The sequence below is a fragment of the Haemaphysalis longicornis genome, unplaced genomic scaffold (assembly GCF_048455015.1).
Source record: "Haemaphysalis longicornis isolate Haplotype H1 unplaced genomic scaffold, Haemaphysalis longicornis Haplotype H1 scaffold_9, whole genome shotgun sequence".
In the NCBI taxonomy this organism is placed as follows: Eukaryota; Metazoa; Arthropoda; class Arachnida; order Ixodida; family Ixodidae; genus Haemaphysalis; species Haemaphysalis longicornis.
In genome coordinates this window covers 141,257,775-141,278,478 of record NW_027526460.1, presented here as the reverse complement: position 1 = coordinate 141,278,478, position 20,704 = coordinate 141,257,775, and the positions used below count along the sequence as shown (strand labels likewise).

The following is a 20,704-nucleotide window of genomic DNA, read 5'->3' as shown; positions in this document are numbered from 1 at the left end:
TGTTGGCACAAGGGCATCAAGAACAAAACAATGCCGAGTGCCAAGACAATGTGTGCAGTCATTCAACGTCATTCTTGTGGGTGAAAATGGATGCGTGAATGTGATTAACTTCTATCTGGTAACCATACCAATTGATAGGGTCATTATATGAAACTTGAAAATGATTGTAATTAGAGAGGAAAATGACAATGATTAGGCGTAAAAGCACCAGAAGCCTCAACACACGCCCCCTGCCACCGCAGCTACAGTAAATGTACCGACGCATACGAATCAACACTGAGAAGCACATCGTTTGCAAAGGGTTCGGAGGTTGTACGTAGTATGATATTCTAACCAGAGCTTGAAATGGGGCTAGTTGGTTTCTTACTCGGAACATTGCTGGCGCTAGGCGGGACAAGGACGACGAATTACACACAACTGGAGCGCACTCCAGTTGTGTGCGCTCCAGTTGTGTTTTCCCCCACTTCTTACGAATTACACACAACTGTGCGCTCCAGTTGTGTGTAATTCGTCGTCCTTGTCCCGCCTAGCGCCAGGAATGTTCCGAGTATGATATTCTAACGTGGCGGAAGATGACACAAACCCAGTAGCGATAAAGAGATGTATTTACATAATGCGAAGAACTATTTACATGCCGCGCCATAACTGAGCCCGGGCTGGCTGCGCCCCGCCCACAGTTTCTTCCTTCTCGTCGTCGTCGTTGGTGGTGGGCCAATCCGCAACGGGGATTTTCCGCCACGTCCGGTGACAATATGAGTATATACACAAAATTCAACACAGTGTCTAGAGTGCCGTCTAACGACATTCGAATATTTAGGACTTGGCTAACACCGCCCAAAGCGTCTGTAAGTAGTGTAGGGGTTCCCTCTTAGGTTCCCGATGCCTTGGTCGGTGATTGGAAACCACCTCTTCCCTCCTTGTTTTCTTTTTACTTTGTAATTGAACTATTATTTTCATGGCTTAGGTTAGTTTTTCGTGCTTGAAATGATTGCTATCTATGTGATCGGTCATGTTATGTTAGTTTAGATTAGGTTACCTTGATTTACGTCCGTTAGAGCGATGTAGTGCCAGGCGCGGCATTTTTTACAGAAGCCCGGTGGACGTCGATATAGTGGAGTGCTTATAATACCGTCGGACGGCACTTTAGACCCAGGCAAAATTCAATGTCACCGAGGTAGGCGAGGTATACAGGTATGCGTTCGTCAGGTGAAAACAATGAAGGAAGCGATTGTGTTCGCGCACAATTTGGGAAGTGTCGCTTCGTTGCATCGTGGCAAACCAAACGTCCAAATAAACTGTGAGCTGATTGTTTTTCGCCGCACTTCTTACGAACTTTTGCCGCTGGTCGGCCTGCAAGATGAATGTATAGTTTCTAGACGACCTATTCCGAGTCCGCGTATAAATATCAGCAAAGCCGCGTGCCTTCCTTGCCTTATTTGTCCAGTTGTGCTTTCATAGTGAACACTTTGTTGTCAATTTATGCGTCTCGTTGTTGCTGCCAGCACTTCAGGGGTTCCCATTGTACTAGCGGCGTCATGTTTAGCAACGAACCCGTCAAACGGTTAAGCGAATCCTGAAGGCGATCGAGCCGCCCAGCACACTCTTAAGGAGAATTCTTGGTTCAGCCTTATTTATAAACTACTTTGTGTCTCGCCATGATTCCTTCGATGTAACTGGTGCCTTCGAGTTTGAACTCCGAGCTGGGTTTCCCCTAATTGGGTCATTTTCATCGTGGGCACCATGGCCGATTGGAGCTGAGGAGCGGTCTTCAAGTCGTTGGATGTGTGGTAGCCCGAAAGCACGATATTGCGCCCCGGAACGCAGTAGAAACGCTATAGGCCCTTTCCACCAGCTACGAGGCCACAAGCTCGGGTACTCTCGCTCGAGGGACGATTGCTGGCCGTCGTCGCGATCAGGAGTCCGCAAAACGTAGCCAGTCAGCTACGTTACGTTCGGTATTATTCATTGGCTGCTCTGCTTCTAAGGCGAAGCTTTATAAGGCAAGGCGAAAGGGAAATCTGGTGGTCCCGTGTACGCAAAAAACTCATCTGGCACAACCCCATGCACATGTGCCCGAAAACCAGGTTGGATAAGAGTTAGCAGTATACAGGGTGGGAGATTGGCCGTGCTTATAGATGGTGTAACTGCACTTTCACGTCAACCGACACAGGTAAGTGGGAACTGCGCACCGGAGGAACGAAAACCACCGGCGCACGTCGCAGCTTCACAGGTTAACCAACTGTACGGAGCGCGTGGGAGCATCTTTTTTAGCACCATGGTATTTCTTGGAATACTTAAACCCGAACATTTTGGTCTGTCTGTCAGTCTGTCTGTCTGTAAGTACGTAATTACCCGATTCTAACGCGCACTTTTTTTCCGGAAAAATAGGTCGAAAAATCGCATGCGCGTTAGAATCGGATACGAAACCGAAACTGCCGAAACAACGGAAATTTCGTCCCGCCATCACCATCACCATCTCAAGCAGGCGCCAAAGCTTTTAGCAACGATTTTTCATACGCAGGAAGCATAGGTATAGTGCCTAGAATATTCTAGGCACTATAGCATAGGCGCCTAGGCTTTCCTATCGGCGTTCACACAAATCGTAAAATCGTTCCACTTGCGCGCTTGATAACAGCAATGGCGGCAGCGGCTCTCACGCGTTCAAAACATGGAGGAAGAGTTCAAAACGAGCGGTCGGCTGAAGCGTGCGCCTCTGGAGCGGAGGTGCACATATTTTCGGTTTTTTTGCCAGGAAAATCGGGTGCGCGTTAGAATCGGGGGCGCGTTAGAATCGGGTAATTACGGTATGTCTGCCCCTCGATTCAGCCACCCGGCCAAAAGTGAGAATACTTGAGCGAGAGGTTTATGCAAGCAGAACTTTTCCATACCGAGAGATCTAGGAACCAGCTTCATGCTGGTCAACATTGTTCGGCAAAAACAAAAACATTCGGCGTATTTGAGGCAAAACATCAATGCACAGGCGGTATTTGCAGTGTTCTTTTAATTGCATGGCTGCTCGTTATTTGCGATGAGAAATAACGTCGGGATCGTTACCGTGAAGCGGATACGCGTCCAAAGGCTAACCCAACCTTTAATCACATCCGACTTTTAGGTATGAACGCGGCTTTTAATAAATGCTCTCACATATGGAGTTTACGGGGTGTTATCGTCGTCTACGCTATGGAGGGTGAAACGCGCAGGTCCGCGCCCCCTGAGACTCATTTGCTGGCATTTGGGCGCCAAAGCCCCAGTTGCTGTTTGACGTATCCTGCGTGTATATTCGCACAGAGGCGTTACCACAAAGGCATGTGGATGGCGGGAACCTACGAAAACAAGCAACAGATAAATCCGAACACCGTATCAGCGCATGTATAGGCTTCACAGCGGTATCCCCGTACACGCTGTGGAAAGGCAGCAACAGGGGAGAGAGAGAGAGAGAGAGAGAATAAACGTCTTTATTATACTCGGGGACAACTTAAGAACTGCACCAGAAGTTGCCGCTGTGCCTTATCACCGTAGCCGGATGTTTCTCCTCAAGGCGCAAGTAGGGAGTTACTGGGAATATTTTGAACATGGCGTGAGCCGTTCCCGTAATTTTTTGGACTTAAAATGCTTATAAACGACTCCAGTGATGACAAACAAACTGCGTGAGACAAGGCAGACGATATCACGCATTCATAGCAAACCCCTTTCAAAACGCGCGCGCACTGACGGCGGAGTGATACACTACATGAGGTGGTGCCGTTCTTGAGTTGTAACCGAGTGTAGGAAAAACAGAAATGTGGAGCGGGGGACGCCGCAGTAGCCAAGTTCAGCGCCTATGCATTCCGCGCAATAGGTCACCCAACGATGTGGTAAACGGGTCTTCCGCAGTGGGTTCGAGGTCTATCGCCCAGCGGAAGCACGTTGTGCTGCCCAGTGATCTCATCCAGGATGCGCACAACGCGATTGCTTCTGACTGAGTGCTTCTATTACATTCGCACAGTGTTGTGCGCCCAGTGCACTCAAATAACCACGGGAAGAAATTCCTTGATTGGTTTGGCATTGGTAGATCCGATTACACGTTCGGCACGCTGAACTTCAGCGGCCATCAAGAGGCATTGAATGTGAAATACAGAAATGCGGCTGAAATCGCGAAATGAGAATCTGTGTGTGTTTATCTGTCAAGGCTATAAGAATGGCGACAAAAACAATAACACTGGTGCGAGGTTGTGTATGAGCAATCATTAATTAATGTCATCCACACATAGCTCATTTTCGGTCCTTTCTGATTACGATGCGAAATCAGCACAGAATTTTGCGTCCTTAACGCCGGAATGATCTACGGAGCCGAGCCATTTGCTTTACTGAGCAAATGGCTCTGCTCTGCCATTTGCTTTACTAAGCAAATGGCTCTACTGAGCAAATGGCTCTGCTCTGCCATTTGCTTTACTAAGCAAATGGCTCTGCTCCGTAGTAAATCAGAGCCATTTGCTCAGTAAAGCAAATGGCTCTGCTCCGTAGCAAAGTAAATGGCTCTGCTCTGTAGTATAAAGCAAGTGCCTCTGCTCCGTTGTAAGCGACTGACTCTTCTCCGGAGGTCATTCCGCCGTTTCGGCGCGCAGTTTCGTGCCATGCTAGTCTTTCTCGCAGCTTTGTTGGACTTCTAGTTGCGAATGAGAAGCCCGCTCGGCGTAGCATCGACCCTGGAGGAGCAGCTTGAGTGAAGAATCGTTACGCAGCCGGAGGGAAAAGCGCAGCGCCCGTCGGGCCACGAGCTCCCCCGCAGTTTCGATCTATTTTAGACAGCGCGTGGCGTGCTTCCCGGCACGAAGGGATTCCCTGCCCTCTTCTTCCTTCGCCTTCGTTCTCTCATTCGCCGCCCTCGCTGACCCTCTAAACTCTCCCGAGCCAATGGCGACGCAGCTTTTCAGACCACGGTTTGCCTCGCACCACCGAGTCGGAGGTCTGCGGCATCAAAACAAATGCCGTGCTCGCCTTTTAAATGAAACGGCACTGAGGTTTTAAACATTTTTGATTGGAGCAAGGGCACCGTTTAATAGCTCCGCGAGATAAAGACGAGACTCAACGCGGAGCTGATGGCTTCGTAGCCGGGTGGCGGCTCTCTCTCTCCCGATTCTCTTTCCCACCGAGCTGCGCGGGGTTGGCGTAGCTTGGCCCGAGTAAGCGCCAGGTTGTTTGCAAGCGCTGCGCTTTCTCTTCTGTCTCTAGGCCAAGGTTGCGCGGGCGGATGAGCTTTGCTCTCGACCCGTGTTACGAGCGTGCGCGGTCGCTGCATAAAACGGTTGGCGTCACCGCGGTGTTGTTTCGTCCGGAGTGCGTACGATAAACGCTGATTTCGTGAACGAGAGATGAAGCTGGTTCGGCGCAAGTCCGTGTCCCCCGACGCTGCGGAAGCGGGCGAGCGGCGAAGTTCATCGGCGTTGGAGTTTCAACTGCGACGACACGGCCTACTTGACGCCTGGCCACGCTGGACGCGTCTCTCGTGGTCCGGTGAGTTCCAAGCGAGCCCTCTCTCTAAGGGTACTCCGAAATAAAACTAGGACGTCTGTGTCGGACGAAATTCCCAGCCTACCGTGGCTTACTTCGGGGTTATATAGGAAATTATAGGGAGTTTTCTTGCCTCGTAACCCTCGCATTATTCCAATGACGCAAACGTCTGATAAACCAGAAGAGAGTGAGGCAGCTGTTTGGTATTGGCGGTGCCTCCCTGGTGCGGCACCGGCTAGCACGCGTCGCCGGCTCAGAGCTCTAGTCGGTGACGTACGTTTGTCAAGCCAAAGCTCAGTATGGCTGCTGTCCCCAGCATGACTAGCCTGCTTGATCGCTGAAGTGCAGTTGACTTCTAAAGTCTGACGATGAATGTGTTCTGAACACATCGGGGTAAACATTCTTTTGCAAATTTGCCTGAATGCACAAATGCGCTATCGAAAACGTATATAACAAAATGTGCTTACATGTTACTTCGAAAAAACAGACAAGAAAACCACGAAACCAGGCTTTGTGAAGTGAAATTAACGAGCGAAATTTTATTTAAATGCCTGATGGCTTAATGTTCCTGCACAACCGTTCTCCGGTCTTGCTGCGCATGCATCACATCTTCTATATCTCGCCGACCACAATACAAATTGCCTGCAACGTGCGCACGCCTTTCCTTTTCACTACAGCGGCGAGAGCATTTGCCGGATAACTACAGAATTCGGGGCATGTGCCGAAAGGTTTACAATACGGCGGTGCGTGTATTGAAACCCATAACTTATTCAAATAAAATTTCAGTTGTTTGCGCTCACCAAGCCTCATGTGGTGTGTTTTTGTGTGTGTATGTCTGTGTACGCGTGTGTGTGCGGGCGTACACAAATTTACCAGTATATTTTGTTGACCTTGTAGCAATACCAACAGGCCTAATACAAACTTTTATTAGGATGTCGGCACTGGTTAGGTGGTTTATCACAGGGTTGGATTAAGCACCATTCAACTGTGGGAAAAGATTTTAGCCACGCTAATGAGGCCTCGCGTACGTATATGCCAACCGTTAGTATATATGCCAACCAATCTGCCTCAGACATCCGGTGGCTAAGCTAGCGATAGGAGCCACGAAAACGGTTGGAGGTGCCTCGAGAGAACAAAACCAACTCAACGTTAAAAATAATCATCCAAAAACAACACAAAGTGGTCAATATCGCCCGATTTCTGTTTTCCAAACTTACTGCACCCACCGCATGCTAGTTGTAGCTATCGCAAAACGGTACCCTGGCTGAGCTCTTTGTGCTACTTGATGCAGCACAAACCAACTTTAAAAACTTCAGGAAGTGAAACTGTGGAAAAGTTTGAAACCACGCCCATTTTAGCAAATATTCCTCGAAAGTAGCCGAATACAACCTAAAAGATCAAATCCACCCAAACTCCCAACGATATGAGCTGAGACCTATATCAGACCGAGGAAACTACCTATAATATCCACTATAATGTTAAAAGGGTGACATTAAGCTCTTTGCGCTAAGAAAGATATTTCCCAAACGTAATTATTCAGAAAACTGTAATGTTCCGGGGAAATGCACCCGGCAAGGCGCGGGCTACTGGGGAACCCGACATCACGGGGACTTTTTCTCGGTTGCATGGGAGGTTACCCCCAACAGCTGTAATGCACTATGGAGTCTATGTTAATCATACATTCGCGGACACTTCTGTTAAAAGACACGCAGACTCACACTTGATTCAAGGAGAAGCGACCCGCTCGGTGGTTCTCACTGACACCGCATTTTGGTGGAAACCATGCTTACTGAATCGTGTTGTTCACGTATTTTTATGGGCGAAACCCCTTAGGGGCTCGGGCTATCGACGTCTCCTGTCGTCGTCGTCCCACTTTGTCACGGTACTAAAACACCGGGGCATTCGTTTTCCGACGCCTCGGGCTAGAACGTAACGTGTGCAATGGATAAAACCAGTTCAAAATAAACTAACATTATTTAAAGATTTGTGGAACCCTTCCTGTCCGCTTCAGCAAACGTCAAGAACAAGCAGAAGCTGCTTGTAGACGAGTTATAATTTGTGTTAAACTCAAATACCCACCGGCTGTTGACGCTAGGCCTGATCGGGTCTGGTGGTCGGTCGAAGCAAGAAAAGGCGTACTTACCTGGGGCCGGGGCGTCGTTGCTTAAATCTGGTTCAACGCAACAGAAGGTGCCTCCTCCTCGGAAAGCGCGCGATTGCTCCTCTCACCGGCGCTTCTCCGGCGCCCAATCAGCGTGCGCCGTGCGGCAAGAGAAAGATCTACAATCTTTCAATACACTTCTACACTGCATTCTTCATCCCTCTCTAGTTTTCACGTTACTGGAGGCGGCTTGAGATATTTTTCCGACGCCTGATCGGGAAAGCTTGCCTTATTTATTTATTTATTTATTTATTTGCTTGCAATACCCTCAGGCTCATTAAAGTTGAAAGTTGAAAGTTTATTGCGACAACATGCACAGGAATGGCTATACAGTTGTTTCAGTTTCAGTTTCAGCTTCAGTTTATTTCTTTTCATCACATAGATGAGGGTTGGCCCGGGATAAAAGCGACTTGGTGTCGCTTGAGAAGACCCGAGCCCCCCTTTTACATGGCAGACAGCGAGATCTTGAACACAAAATTTGGTACATCGCATACAGTATTAAAGACACACATACACACTCAAAAAGAAACACTGTTGGAGAATAAAAAAATAGTAGAAGTATTAATAAACATCAAAATGCTTTCATTGAAACTTAGCCATACTTAGAAGTGCGCTGCATGAACGTACATTGTATAAAGAAAGCACACATGTCATAGCTCTGAAAAAAAAATACATAAATGAAAAAACAAAACAACAAAAAAACAATAATAAAGTTCATTGGAGACAGCATACAGCTTTCACTTTCCAAATTTCACTAGGAAAAAAACAAGAAACAATTGCAACTACAACAGGGCTTGCCGAATCGCATGAATACTACTGTTTCTACGCTAATTTTATTCTCAAGGAGTTGGTTAAGTACATGAGGGACAGTATAACGAAGCATTTGCCGACCAAAATCGGTTCTACAGAAAGGAGTGTACCAGTAATCTTGGTTCCGAGTTTTATAAACCGAAAGAGTTCTTTTCAGATGAAATAGACTCAAAAAGCTTACATTGTTATTATATACAGCTCGTTTGTAACGAAGGGCCAAGTAACAATAAAAAAGTTTGTACACTGGTACTATTTTAAAATAGCTAAACAGTTCATCTGTAGGAGCACAGTATTTGACGTTAGCAATGCACCTAATTGCTTTTTTCTTAAGCATGTAAAGTTTATTGAGGTTGGTATTTGTGGTCAATCCCCACACCAAAAAGCAATAATTCAAATGAGGCAAGAACAGTGTGTTGTAAATTAGTAGTTTGATTGGCACTGGAAGGAAGGAACGCATTTTGGCAAGAACACCAACACATTTACCCAGATTGCTTACAACAGAATCTACGTGAACATCTCCATTACATATTCTTGGGAAAGTGCACACCAAGGGTTTTTACACAATCCGCTAGCACGATAGCAGTGTTACCCAAGTATAGCAGACAGTAAAGAGAAATAGGAAGTTGTCGCGTATGAAACACAATCAGATTTGTCTTATTAGTATTAATACGAAGGGAGTTCATTTCACTCCACGCCTGAAGGCCCTGTAGTGTATTGTTCACAAGTGAAATTAAGCTCTGCAGATTACTACCAGTAAAAAATATGCTTGTGTCATCAGCATACATAATGTAAATGGGTTTATCATTTATCATTGTGAAGTCGTTTACGTACAAGATAAATAACAATGGCCCTAAAATTCTACCTTGTGGGACCCCAGTGGTGATTGACTGAAATGAAGAAATACAGTTATCTACTTTTACGCACTGTTCACGATACCGGAAATATGATTTCATAAGAAGAAGTGGGGTGCCACGAATTCCATATAGATCAAGTTTCTTAAAAGCGTGTTGTGACTGAGGCGATCAAACGCTTTTGAGAAATCCACGAAGACACCAATACACAAGTCTTTTTTTTTTCAAAGCACTTGAGAATTATTTCATTTTTTGCGAGCAGTGCTGTCTCCGTGGATCTACCTTGAAGGAAACCATACTGCGATGAGTAGATTAAACAATATTTGGAACAAAAATTCACGATTCGCTTATAGATTATTTTTTCCAAGCATTTAGAAAACGCGGGCAGTATTAAATTGGGCCTGTAATTGCTCATATCGTTCCTATTCCCTTTTTTGTACAATACTTTCACTATAGACTTTTGCATCATTTTTGGAAAGCATCCGGTTGATAAGGCTAAGGTATATATGTATGCCAGCACAGGAGCTATGATACCAATAACATTTATGATAGGTACAGTTTGAATGTTGCCTACATCGCGTACAGTACTGTTTTTAAGAGCTGAAAAAATTAAGCAAACTACATGTTCATCCGTAGGCTGTAGGAATATATTATGAGGGTTTGAGGGTAACGATTGTCCCGTATAATTTGGATTGAGTGAAGTCTGTACAGTTTCTTTAAAGAACTGGTTAAATTTCTCGGCAAGTTCTAAGCATTTAATCACGCGCCCTTCGATGTTCATTTCTTTAGTGTCATGTGAACTATACCCTCTATTTAATAAAAAGTTAAGCTTTTTCCAAACCTGAGCACTTCCCGGGCAGCAATCACGGCGAAATTGATTGTGCAGATATCTTTGTTTTTCAGATGTAAGGAAAGAGTTTAATTTATTACGATACCGCTTGAAATCAGCGAACTCTGATGGATTTTTAGTCCTTAGAAACCTTTTAAACTTTCTTGTTTTCTTTTTTATCATTTTAATGCAATCTTGGGGTATCCAAGGCTTGCGTGCATTGCGGTCTTTTTTAACAATGATTTCCTTGAAATGATCGAAATACACGCGTTTGAGTATAGCCATAAATGTGTCGTAGGCTTGGTCAGCCGTCTCAGAAGTGTATACGTCATTCCACTTTATGTTCGAGATGCTGGAATAGAAAGCACTCAGTGTTAGGGGCGTGACATCCTGCCGTGTTACAGTTGCTGGGTCACTCAGTCTTTTGACAGCGAAATCAACAAGAACATAAATTGGTAAGTGGTCGCTGTTGTCATTGCCCAATACACCAGCTGATACTCTGTTTAAGTTTATATTTGTAACAAACATATCAATGAACGTTGCCGAGTTCGGTGTGACGCGTGTGGCTGATTATGTTACGATAGCATGGCCGTTTGATTCAATGGTCGAAACAAGCGAAGTTTGAACTGGCGATTGCTTTAGAAGGTCGATATTAAAGTCACCACCAAGAATTAATTTTAGATTATTGTCATTCACGTAATTCAGTAGCTTGTCAAGAAGCGGGAAAAAATTGTTTGCAGAGGAGTCCGGAGGTCGGTACATAACTGAATAAACACAATCATTGGCTGTCACTGTCAAATATTCAATGTCAGTGAAAATAAAAGAGAACGCAGGGACAATGCAGCAATCTAAGTGGCTCTTTGTTAAAAGGACAAGACCGCCTCCTTTTTTGCTGTTTCGATTTAGGAAAAAGGTTTGATAGCCAGGGCGTTTGTACACGTCGCATTGGGGCGTGTACCAGTTTCGGTCAACATAATAATGTCAAAAGAAAAAGAAAGTTCCTCTAGAAAAATCGACAAATCGTCTTCTTTATGACGAGCTGAGCGAATGTTTAAATGAAAACAGCATAGCCTATCATTGGGAAAACTACTTACGAGGTTATTAACGTCGGTGGATGTTGTCGCCATTGTAACGAACGGTCAGCAATGGTGCAGCGGTTGCTGTTCTTACGCGATCTTGTTACGCGTTACGAATGTGGACAATCGGGGCGGATTCATCTTTCCGAGCAAGAATCTTTCCAGATTTCGTCCAAACGAACGTCCAGTTCGCCACCTTATTTTTTGCTACGGCCATTCCAAGTAGCCGCTTCAAGACAGGACACAGGTGTTCGTTTATGTAGACGGGCATGTTGCAGGAATGGCCAAGATCTCGAGCGGAAATTCTAGTCTTCCTTGCTTTATCGAGCACTGTGTCCCGCTTAGGGCGGCTTTTGAAAAGCCTGACAACGTGACGTTCCCCTCCTCCCCCCCTCCCGTTTTGGCACGACTCTGCGGGAAATGGCACGTCCTTTGTGACAATAAAAAATAATAGAAGAATGCACACAACTAACACATACAAAATCAGCTTTCAGTTTTAAGAAAGACACAATAATTACAATGAAAATTCCACTAGAAAAAAAACACATCAGCTCTCAGATTTCAGGAAACATTAAGTAGAATTCAAGAATTCACAGTAATAAAGAAGAAAAACAGTTCTCAGTTTTCATAAAGAAACAGTAATTACAGTACAAGATTTCATACAGCGACAAAAAAAATAACCTCTAAGTTTTCTGAAAGAAACAAGTCAAAATACACGTTTTTTTACTGTAGTTCTAAAAAGTACATTTTTAATTTCTTTTTAAATCCTTGTTCATATTTAGCATCTTGTGCTATGGTTAGAATTGCGATGTGAGTATTTAAAAAGTAGGGAATATGGCAGCTCAATTTCTGGTGACCGTATTTGGTGCGAGTTTTTGGTTTTGTGTATATTACCTGTCTAAACTCGTATTTATGTGATCGTGACGTGTCTTTTCTGTAAACGTCATTAAGGTCAGTCCTTATTTGGTAATAAATAGTTAGAGTTTTTTATTTAGAATGTTCATAATTGTCAATACCTGATGTTTCTTAAATAATGGAGAACTGTGACTGATGTAGGGTGAATTTTCAATCATGCGTAAGACTTTTTTGGAGCCGGTATAGGTTTTCTGTGTTTGTTTTTCCTGTTGAATCCCACACTAGAAGGCAGTAGTTAAGGCGAGAATGGGCTAGACTGTAGTACAGTTGCCTTTTTAACCAAGCTGGTAGTAAATATTTCATCTTATGAATAATACCAATGCACCAGGATATATCTGTTCAAAGTTTATCAATATGAGGAGACCAACTTAAATTTTCATTGAACACAATGCCAAGGAATTTGTGCGAACTAACTTGTTCAATATATTCGCCTCTGAAATTGAGGAAAATCTGTTGCCCTAAACGTTTGTTGTAAGCTCGAAAAATCATATATTTTGTTTTTCTTGTGTTTAAATTCAGTTTATTTGTATTAAGCCAAATCGACAAATTTCTAAGATATAAGTTTGTTTGTCTTTCTAGCAGAGCCAGATCTCTGCCAGAAAAAAAGGCGTTTGTATCATCTGCATACAATATTATATCCGGGGTTAAAGGCAAGTTAACAATGTCATTTTTATATAATAAAAATAATAGCGGACCGAGAATAGATCCTTGTGGAACACCGTACTTAATTGGCCCAAAGCTGGACCTGGCGTGGCCAATTTCTGTGTATTGAAGGCGATTATGTAAGTAGCTCTTGATTAGACTGAGGCAAGTTCCCCTGATTCCGTATTTCTCAAGTTTCTAAAACAAAATATCCTGTTTGATAGAATCGAAAGCCTTTTTAAAATCTGGAAACACTCCAATAGTAAACAATGTTTGTTCGAAGTTATCAATACTTGTATATTTTATATTTAGTATTGCCATTTCAGTTCATTTTTGTATTTGGAAGCCATACTGTGGTTTGGCGATGACATGGTTAGTTTTAGCGAAGCTTAAGATTCGAGTATTGATTACCTGTTCTATTATTTTGAAAAAATGGGCAGAACTGAAATCTTTTTAATGGTTCATGTCATTTGGATCCCCACTTTTGAAAATTACGGAAAATTTGGCAATTTCTAAAACATCAGGAAAATCACCAGAATTTAGTATCAGGTTGCATATGTGTGAAAGTGGCTGACGTATATATTGTGCGACTGCTTTTATCGGCTGTATTTTTAATTCATCAACCCCACATGCCCGGCTGTTATTTAGCTTTTGAATTAAGCTCAGAGTTTCTGAGTCAGTAACGGGAAACAAAAATATTGAGCCTCCAGTACTAGATGGAATACAGTGTTTTTTACTGGGATTAGCTGTGTGTGTGACCGTAGCAGCACGCGACTGTAAAAAATGATTGTTAAACTTATCCGGAAGCAATCTTTCCGTGCACTGTTCTCCGTCAATAATAATCTCGGAAATAACTCATGTCTCGCCTTTCGCCATGAGGTTATTAATATTGCTGCAGATTTTCTTCGGGTCGTAATAAATAGCTGCAAATTTATTTTCAAAGTCTGCATTACGCGCGTGTTTATTATCGGAATTTAATTTGTTCCTCACTTTTTTAAACTGATTAAAAACATCATGATTTCTAGTCTTTATAACCGAAGCAAGGAGTTTTTTTCTTTCATTCTCTTAAAGAGACTACAGTCAATCCATGGTTTTCTTATTTTTTTGTTTCTCTTTAACTCTATATTAGGAAATGCTAAGTTATAATTGTAACGAATTTTGTCTGCGAACATGTTGTAAGCATCTTCAGGATTGGTTGCAAGCAAAACTGGGTTCCATTCGGGCATGGCCATTAATCTCTGAAATATCGTAATAATATTATCATTTATTAATCTTTGCACAGTGGGTGTATTTGTTGCGGTTTGTTTGTGTCGACTTGAAAATAGTGTGAAAAAAATGAAGATTGGCATATGATCACTAACATCTGAAATTATTACACCTGCTTGCAAACTACTTGTTTCGTAATACGTGAAACATAAATCAATCAATGTCTGAGATATCCCCGTCACTGGCGTCGGGATATTAATGACGTTTTCTTACCCACAGGGAAGAAAAATGTCCAGAAGATTTTGTGAAGAAGAGTCTCGGAATGATAAATCGACATTAAAATCGCCAGTTACGATTACCGGCGTACGGAGACATTCACAGTATTGCAAAACATTTTCAAAGAATTCCAAGAACACAGTCAATGTACCAGAAGGGGGTCTGTACACAACCAAAAATATAGTGTTCAAACATTTGATCATGATATATTCGTAGTGAGGATTAACAGTAGAAAATTCTCTGACAACAGAAAAATGTACATTTTCTTTGACGTAAATGGCTACGCGCCCTCCCCTCATATTGCTCCGCCACATTGATGCACATCTGTACCCGATAAAGTGCACAGTATCCGAGTCACCTAAAAACCAACTCTCAGTAAAAGCTAACAGATCGAAATTATGATTTTAAGCGCTTGAAGGAGCATATCAACAGAATCCTTTTTATTTTGTAGGCTTTGAGCATTCAAGTGAAACAAGGAAGACTGTTGTATGTGACGTATCGCGTCACAGCGCTTGAAAGAATCGGGATCAAGATAACTGTTTTGCGCCGGATAATTATACATTAGAAAGGTTTCTGCACTGTCTCATAACCGATATCAAGTTACGTTCTCATGTTATTTTTGCAAGATCCGCCAGCTCTCTTATTCTGATTATCCGGTCCCGAGGGCCGCGACGGACAAACATTTTTCCGATTCTGTGCCAGCCGAATTGGTATTCCTTTTCATCAGCCGGTGCTTTCATCTCCCAGAAGAGCTTCTTATTTTGTGTGGTCAGATTTTCGTTGAAGAAAATCGTAGACTTTTCTTGTCTAGTTGTGCTTTCTTTCCTAGCCATGCTTCGTTCGTTACATGCGACGAAAATCGTACAAGGACCGTAGGCATTTTGCTCCCTCCGTTTTTGTCAGATTTCGAAGGCAGTCGGTGGATGGCCTCTGGATCAGTTTCAGCAAGTTGGGGTAGCTCGAGGTGACTTTCCAAGGTGTTAAGCTTCTCCAGAAGGTTTTCATCGCTATGTTGGGGAAGGCCATGTATTTTTAAACTTTGTCGCCTACTGTACTGCTCCAGATCAATGATCTCATTTTTCAGAGAGGCAACATCTTCGGTCTTACTCTTTTCTTCTAGCCTTATGACGCGTTCTTTAGCCATGCTATTTCCGCGGTTTGCTGCTTCATTTCAGCGAGAACTTTATCGTATTTGCTAGACATCTCTTTCATAAAAGCTTCAATGGCGTCAACCGTTGACTTAATGCCCCCTAAAGGATCGACTTGGGATTTCATTGTGAGCAGTAAAAAGAAGCTTGCGGTTAATTTCTGGGATTTTGTCTACGAGATTCGTTGCTGCGGCTTCAGCCGGTTTGGTATCTTTCTGACCATTTTTGGCGCTTGCGCAGGCTCCGCACTTCGAGATTCCTTCGCGGTCTTATTTTTTTTTTCCGCTACGCCTTCTCTGTTACTCCGGAGCAAGTTCCATTGTGGAAACTATTTTTACAGATAGCGCAAGTCAAACAGAATTCGTCATCATCAAATAATTCACTGCGAAAAAATTCCGACATCTCCACGAATTAAATGATGATGAGAGGGGCGAAGCAAAAATGCTTATCGGTAAAACCGTGAAACATTCTCCCGCACATCATATAAAGACTCGAAACGTCAAGCTTTCCACCGCTCCGTTGACAAGCCCGTCGACGACGTCGATGTTTGTTTTGGTTATGTAGGAGTTGTTTTGGACCATGAGAATCTCCATGGGTAAGTTGGCAAATTCGGTGGGTGACATTTTAGCCACCTTGGCCGTCGCCTTCTGCAGAACGCCTTGTGTCGTGTACCCCCGGTACGTGTCTTGAGATCGCAGGCGACGAACGACAACCTCATCTTCTTCCTGTTCTCCTTGTTGGGTAGCAACGAACGCGTTGAACGTGTTGTCCTCTTTGGCCAATGTTTGGTTGGCCAATCCCTAGAGGGATCCTGCCACAATCATCATTAATGTGCCGTGCCGTATACAGCAGCAACGAGGGACGGGACAGGGCCCGAGCAAGAGGAGCTTCGCCCCTAAAATTACATGCGTCCGACATCGCGCCAAGGTTCGCTTAGCAACGCTGACAACCAAACTTTCTAAGAAGTAACTTCAATAGCAGAAACCAACCTGCAACATCAGGAGCGATGCTTAGGTTGCAGCGTGACCATGCGTTGCCACTGCCGCTGAGCGAGTGCGCTGGGGCGACGAAGCGCAGAATCCTTTGTAGGGAATCCGCCGTGACGTCGATGACCACTTTCCTTCGGTAGCCAACGCGAGTCCTTGCTCCCAGTGTAGGTCGTACTGCGTCCTATGATCTGTACCGTGCCGGCAGCGACGATTCCTGCTACATCAGGAGCGATGCTTCGGTTCCAGCGTGACCATGCGTTGCCACTGCCCTTGAGCGAGTGCCTGGAAAGTGTAGTGAATTGGAAAGTGGTGTAAATTACATACAATGAAGCAATGCTAAATAATGTAAATGGCTTCAAGAATGGTAGCGAAAATAGATTGTAGGTATGCAATTACAGCTCACGCTTAATGGTAATTAGAAAATAAAAAGTTGGCTTCGAATGGCACATCTTAGCTAACGCTTAGGGTAACGTGGGAAGGAAGAACAGAGGAGCCCATGATTGTGCATTAACAGATATTGTATTTTAGATGCGACGCTTCTCTTGCTCTCGGGCTTGTCCCTCCTGCGACGTCGTCGCGGCGTCCGTCCGCATCCCTCCTCCGTTCTTCTCTCCCACAGCTGTGTGCAACACTCTCACTCCGGCTCATTAGCATACCACAGCTGGCGCGCTTGTTTGGGCGCGCTTCGCTGCGTAACGCTGCATTAACAACTGCTCCGGCGCGCGCAATTGCGTGCATGCGCGACTCTCCATTGTCTCCTCTCCTTCAAGCGCTGTGAATATAAATCGGGTATCGCGCTGCGGCGGTTCAGTCAAGCGCTCGCTTTCTCGCACTTGATGTGACCTTGCTTGACTACTTCGTGCTTGACTTGATTCTTCCGATGAAGACGTGATGGAAGCGACGGTCCCTTCTGTGAGTGGTGTGACACAACAATTACTCCCATCGTCCCGCGTATAGGAACACCCGCATGTGATGTAAGTGCATCATACGCGTTCACAACACGTTTCACGCGATTTAGAGAATCAACCCAACGGAAACACCAATTGAACCCCCCGATGCTTCGCATCACACCAGGCTTTCCTCGCGGGAAGATGGGCGTATTTTTTTAGATGGCTCGTAATCAATGACGGCGGAGAGTTGATCCAGGAAGAAAGGTGGGTCATTCGACTGAAGTCCTGGGTATCAAGGTCTGAGAAAATGTGCGCGTTCTTGAAGATGGTAAACCAACTTTACTAGCATGACCCAAACAAGGCGAGATAACATGCTTACAAAAATAAGCGGCTGACGTAGATGAGCGTCACAAAAAATTTATGGAACAGACGGAAACAGATAATTATCCCGTGCTGAGTATCTCCTCGAAACGCCGCGCCCCTCCTTTGCAAATCACACAATTGCTTGATCGACAATATTCGCTAAAATTCTATGCAAAGGCCTGCTGTTTGGAAGGAATGCGCACAGACCAAGCGGCGCCGCACGCTGCAGCACTCCGCGGCGTTCGATTTACTGACACTCGACTGTACCGGTGAATTGGTTGACTACTTCTTAAGCGTTTGTGTTTATCTTCTACTTTATTGCTGAACATGATTTCGGACTACTAAACTTCAATTAGCACAAAAACCCGGCGTCGTTCCTGGCTACGTGACATCGGGTGGAGATGCGGAGTAAACGCACCCTGAGTCATCGGCAAATCTCCAATCAAGCCCAAGCCGTCCCAGCCGCCGGAAGAGAGGTCTCCGACCCGAGTTTGGGCCGGTGCCAGGGAAAGGGAAGAAAGAGGACGTCGTGACCGACAACACGAACAACGTCGCTGCCATGATGACCGCTACCAGAACTTCTGCTGTTTTTAACACGAAGGTGTTTTATTCCTGGATCCAGCAAGATCGGACTGACGTCATATCCGTCACAGAAATGACATCGCCAGAAAAAAGTTCCATTGACGCGGCGGCGCCAGGATTCGAGCCGGGGTCTCCGTCGCCCCAACGGGAGGTGATAGACGCTGTACCCACTGCGCCATGAGCTTTTTTTTTTCTTTATTGCCGGCTTTGTCACATACAAAACACAGTCACACGTTCATAAAAGCCGTAGGCTTCCCTAAAGTATTTTTGAGATGCTCTTACGAGGACTCAACGGTCTGTTATGCTACGCACCAAGCAGCGGGCCCCTACACGCACATCGCGTTACAGGAAATAAAACGGCTCTCTTCTATTTCTTTTGCCGTATTTCACTTGTATCAGATCAATGTTTGTTGTTCTGTTCTAAACGCATTATTTTTTCTGCACCGTCACAAAGGTCTTACTAGGGTGTTTCGGGATGTTTGGAAGGCTCACAAATTTCAGTGGATATTTTCTTCAGGCTGCATGGCCATCACATAGGTTATGTGCAAGAATGTGATATTCGCAGCGTGCATTGCTCATTCACGTGCAAATACGATGAGGAGGTTTGTGCTACGCCACCGCAAAATGACGCAGACGACGTTTTTCAGTGTACTCTAAGGCGGATTTTGCGCCCCGAACTCCTATCGTAACCATCGTTATCATAACGAACTTACTCTCAAACGGAACTGTTATGACATGATTACGCGGTTGAAGGCTTGATGTATTCGCTCACGAACGCAATAAATAGTATGCGTGCCGCTTTCCACTATAGCAAAAATCGATACCGATGAATATTTCCAAGTATTGTTTTTGCGCCCCGTCAGGCGTTTAGAACAAATCCGGGTCTACTCGGGATGCCGTTGCATGAATTGAAGAAACTTACCCTTGCTCTCTTGAGTGCAGTTTTACTATAACGCAAATCTGAATATGGGGAAGATATGGCTGTGGGAAATGTACTTTAAATATTCCTCCAGGTCTGAACAAACATAGTGTTACTGTATTTTTCCCGCATACGTGATTAGTAGAGACCCGATTTTCTGCAAATGCCTATTTTGTTCCATGCGTTCCTATCGTATCTCTTTGATAGATGAGCGTGAACTACGGGTTAAGGAGGGATTTTATGGTGTTTTTATAGTGCCTATAATTGCCTATTTTGGCATTGGTACCCAAATGGTTATAAAAGTTTATAAACGCCTATTTTCAATGCCTGTTTCAAATATCGGAGCGCTTATGAACGCTATAAACTTTCGATTCAGAGTGCAGTTTGATGTAGTTATTCATGTTGCCTATCAGATAGCACTGACAGTTCGGAACTCTAGTGGGTTCAACCTAGTCCTCTAGTTAAATCAACTCCGGGAAAACATCTGCTATCAGTAGTGGAATTGGACGCAGTTACAAGAGGCGCAATTTTGAGTACGAAAATCTGCCGATGGTGGTAGTTGATATTGCTTCATCAATTTTCACAAGGATTCTTAGATTAAGTTTCGCGTGCTCTCCAAACACGTTTTTTCAGACGTGCAGCCGGATCCTCGTTTCTGAAGTATGCTCAAATCCAACTCAACGTTTCAGCATCCATCGCGTCTTGGTTAGTGGATCACGCATATTAAAACGCCACAGGCGAAACATTACTGCGCTTCTGCATTTCCCTACTTCTTAAAATCACACTGCCGACGGGGTCTAAAAAAACGTTTTTCATTTAAACTTGATTCGGCTCATAAGCGAACTTTTGTTCAAATTGCTCTTGTCGAAGCGTTTTTTTTTTTTTTTCAAAATGCGCGCAAGTTTATTTGGCCATGTTTGGCCATTGTGATTGAACAATGCAATTAATGCCAATGTATATGAGAAAATTGCCAGAGTTCTAACTAACATCCCTCATGGAAGCGCATGCTAATTTTTTGATAAAGCGTCGTCTATCGGGTTTATTATTTGTGTATGTTTTGTTATGCCGTAATTAAATTGCGCCACGCAGAAAAACAATCGCGCTTTCTAATCGCTATTTCCAGCTCTCAAGAGTTCGGTTACATGCCTGTTTCACTATATGCGTGGCTGCAGTAAGCGACAGGGCCTATTGAACACATATGTGAGCAGTGCGCTTGTTCAATTCGCCCAGCGGACCTTCATTATTCCACCAGGATTATGCATGGAACAGCTATGTTTAAGTGTTGCCCTTCTTGTGCCGTCATAAGAAATAACATTTTCGGTTTCGTCATCGTAGATACAGGTCGTGCACGTTTTGTTTCAAATAATTTAAAAATTTATGTAAATGTATGTATCTGGTTTAATTTATGTATGTGTATGTAAAAATTTATGCTACCTATATTAAAGACGTTGGAGACCTAAAACGGTGTTCTTCCTTTGTATTTAGGCACCTAAAACGCGCTTTTTAAAGCCCAAAAATCCGGCCTCTAGTGATTAGCATGCGTGCATGTGTGTGCGT

The 20,704-nt window shown here is 44.2% G+C and overlaps 1 protein-coding gene across 1 annotated transcript in view; it reads left to right on the top strand.

The window, feature by feature from the left end:
- Nucleotides 1–5,226: 5,226 nt before the first annotated feature.
- The window catches only part of Prestin (solute carrier family 26 member prestin), a 305,226-nt gene continuing 289,748 nt past the window's right edge, over nucleotides 5,227–20,704 (top strand). Inside the window, exon 1 of the mRNA XM_077683515.1 lies at nucleotides 5,227–5,493. Coding sequence (XP_077539641.1) covers nucleotides 5,352–5,493 — 142 coding nt within the window. The 5' untranslated portion in view covers nucleotides 5,227–5,351. The remainder of the gene's footprint in view (nucleotides 5,494–20,704) is intronic.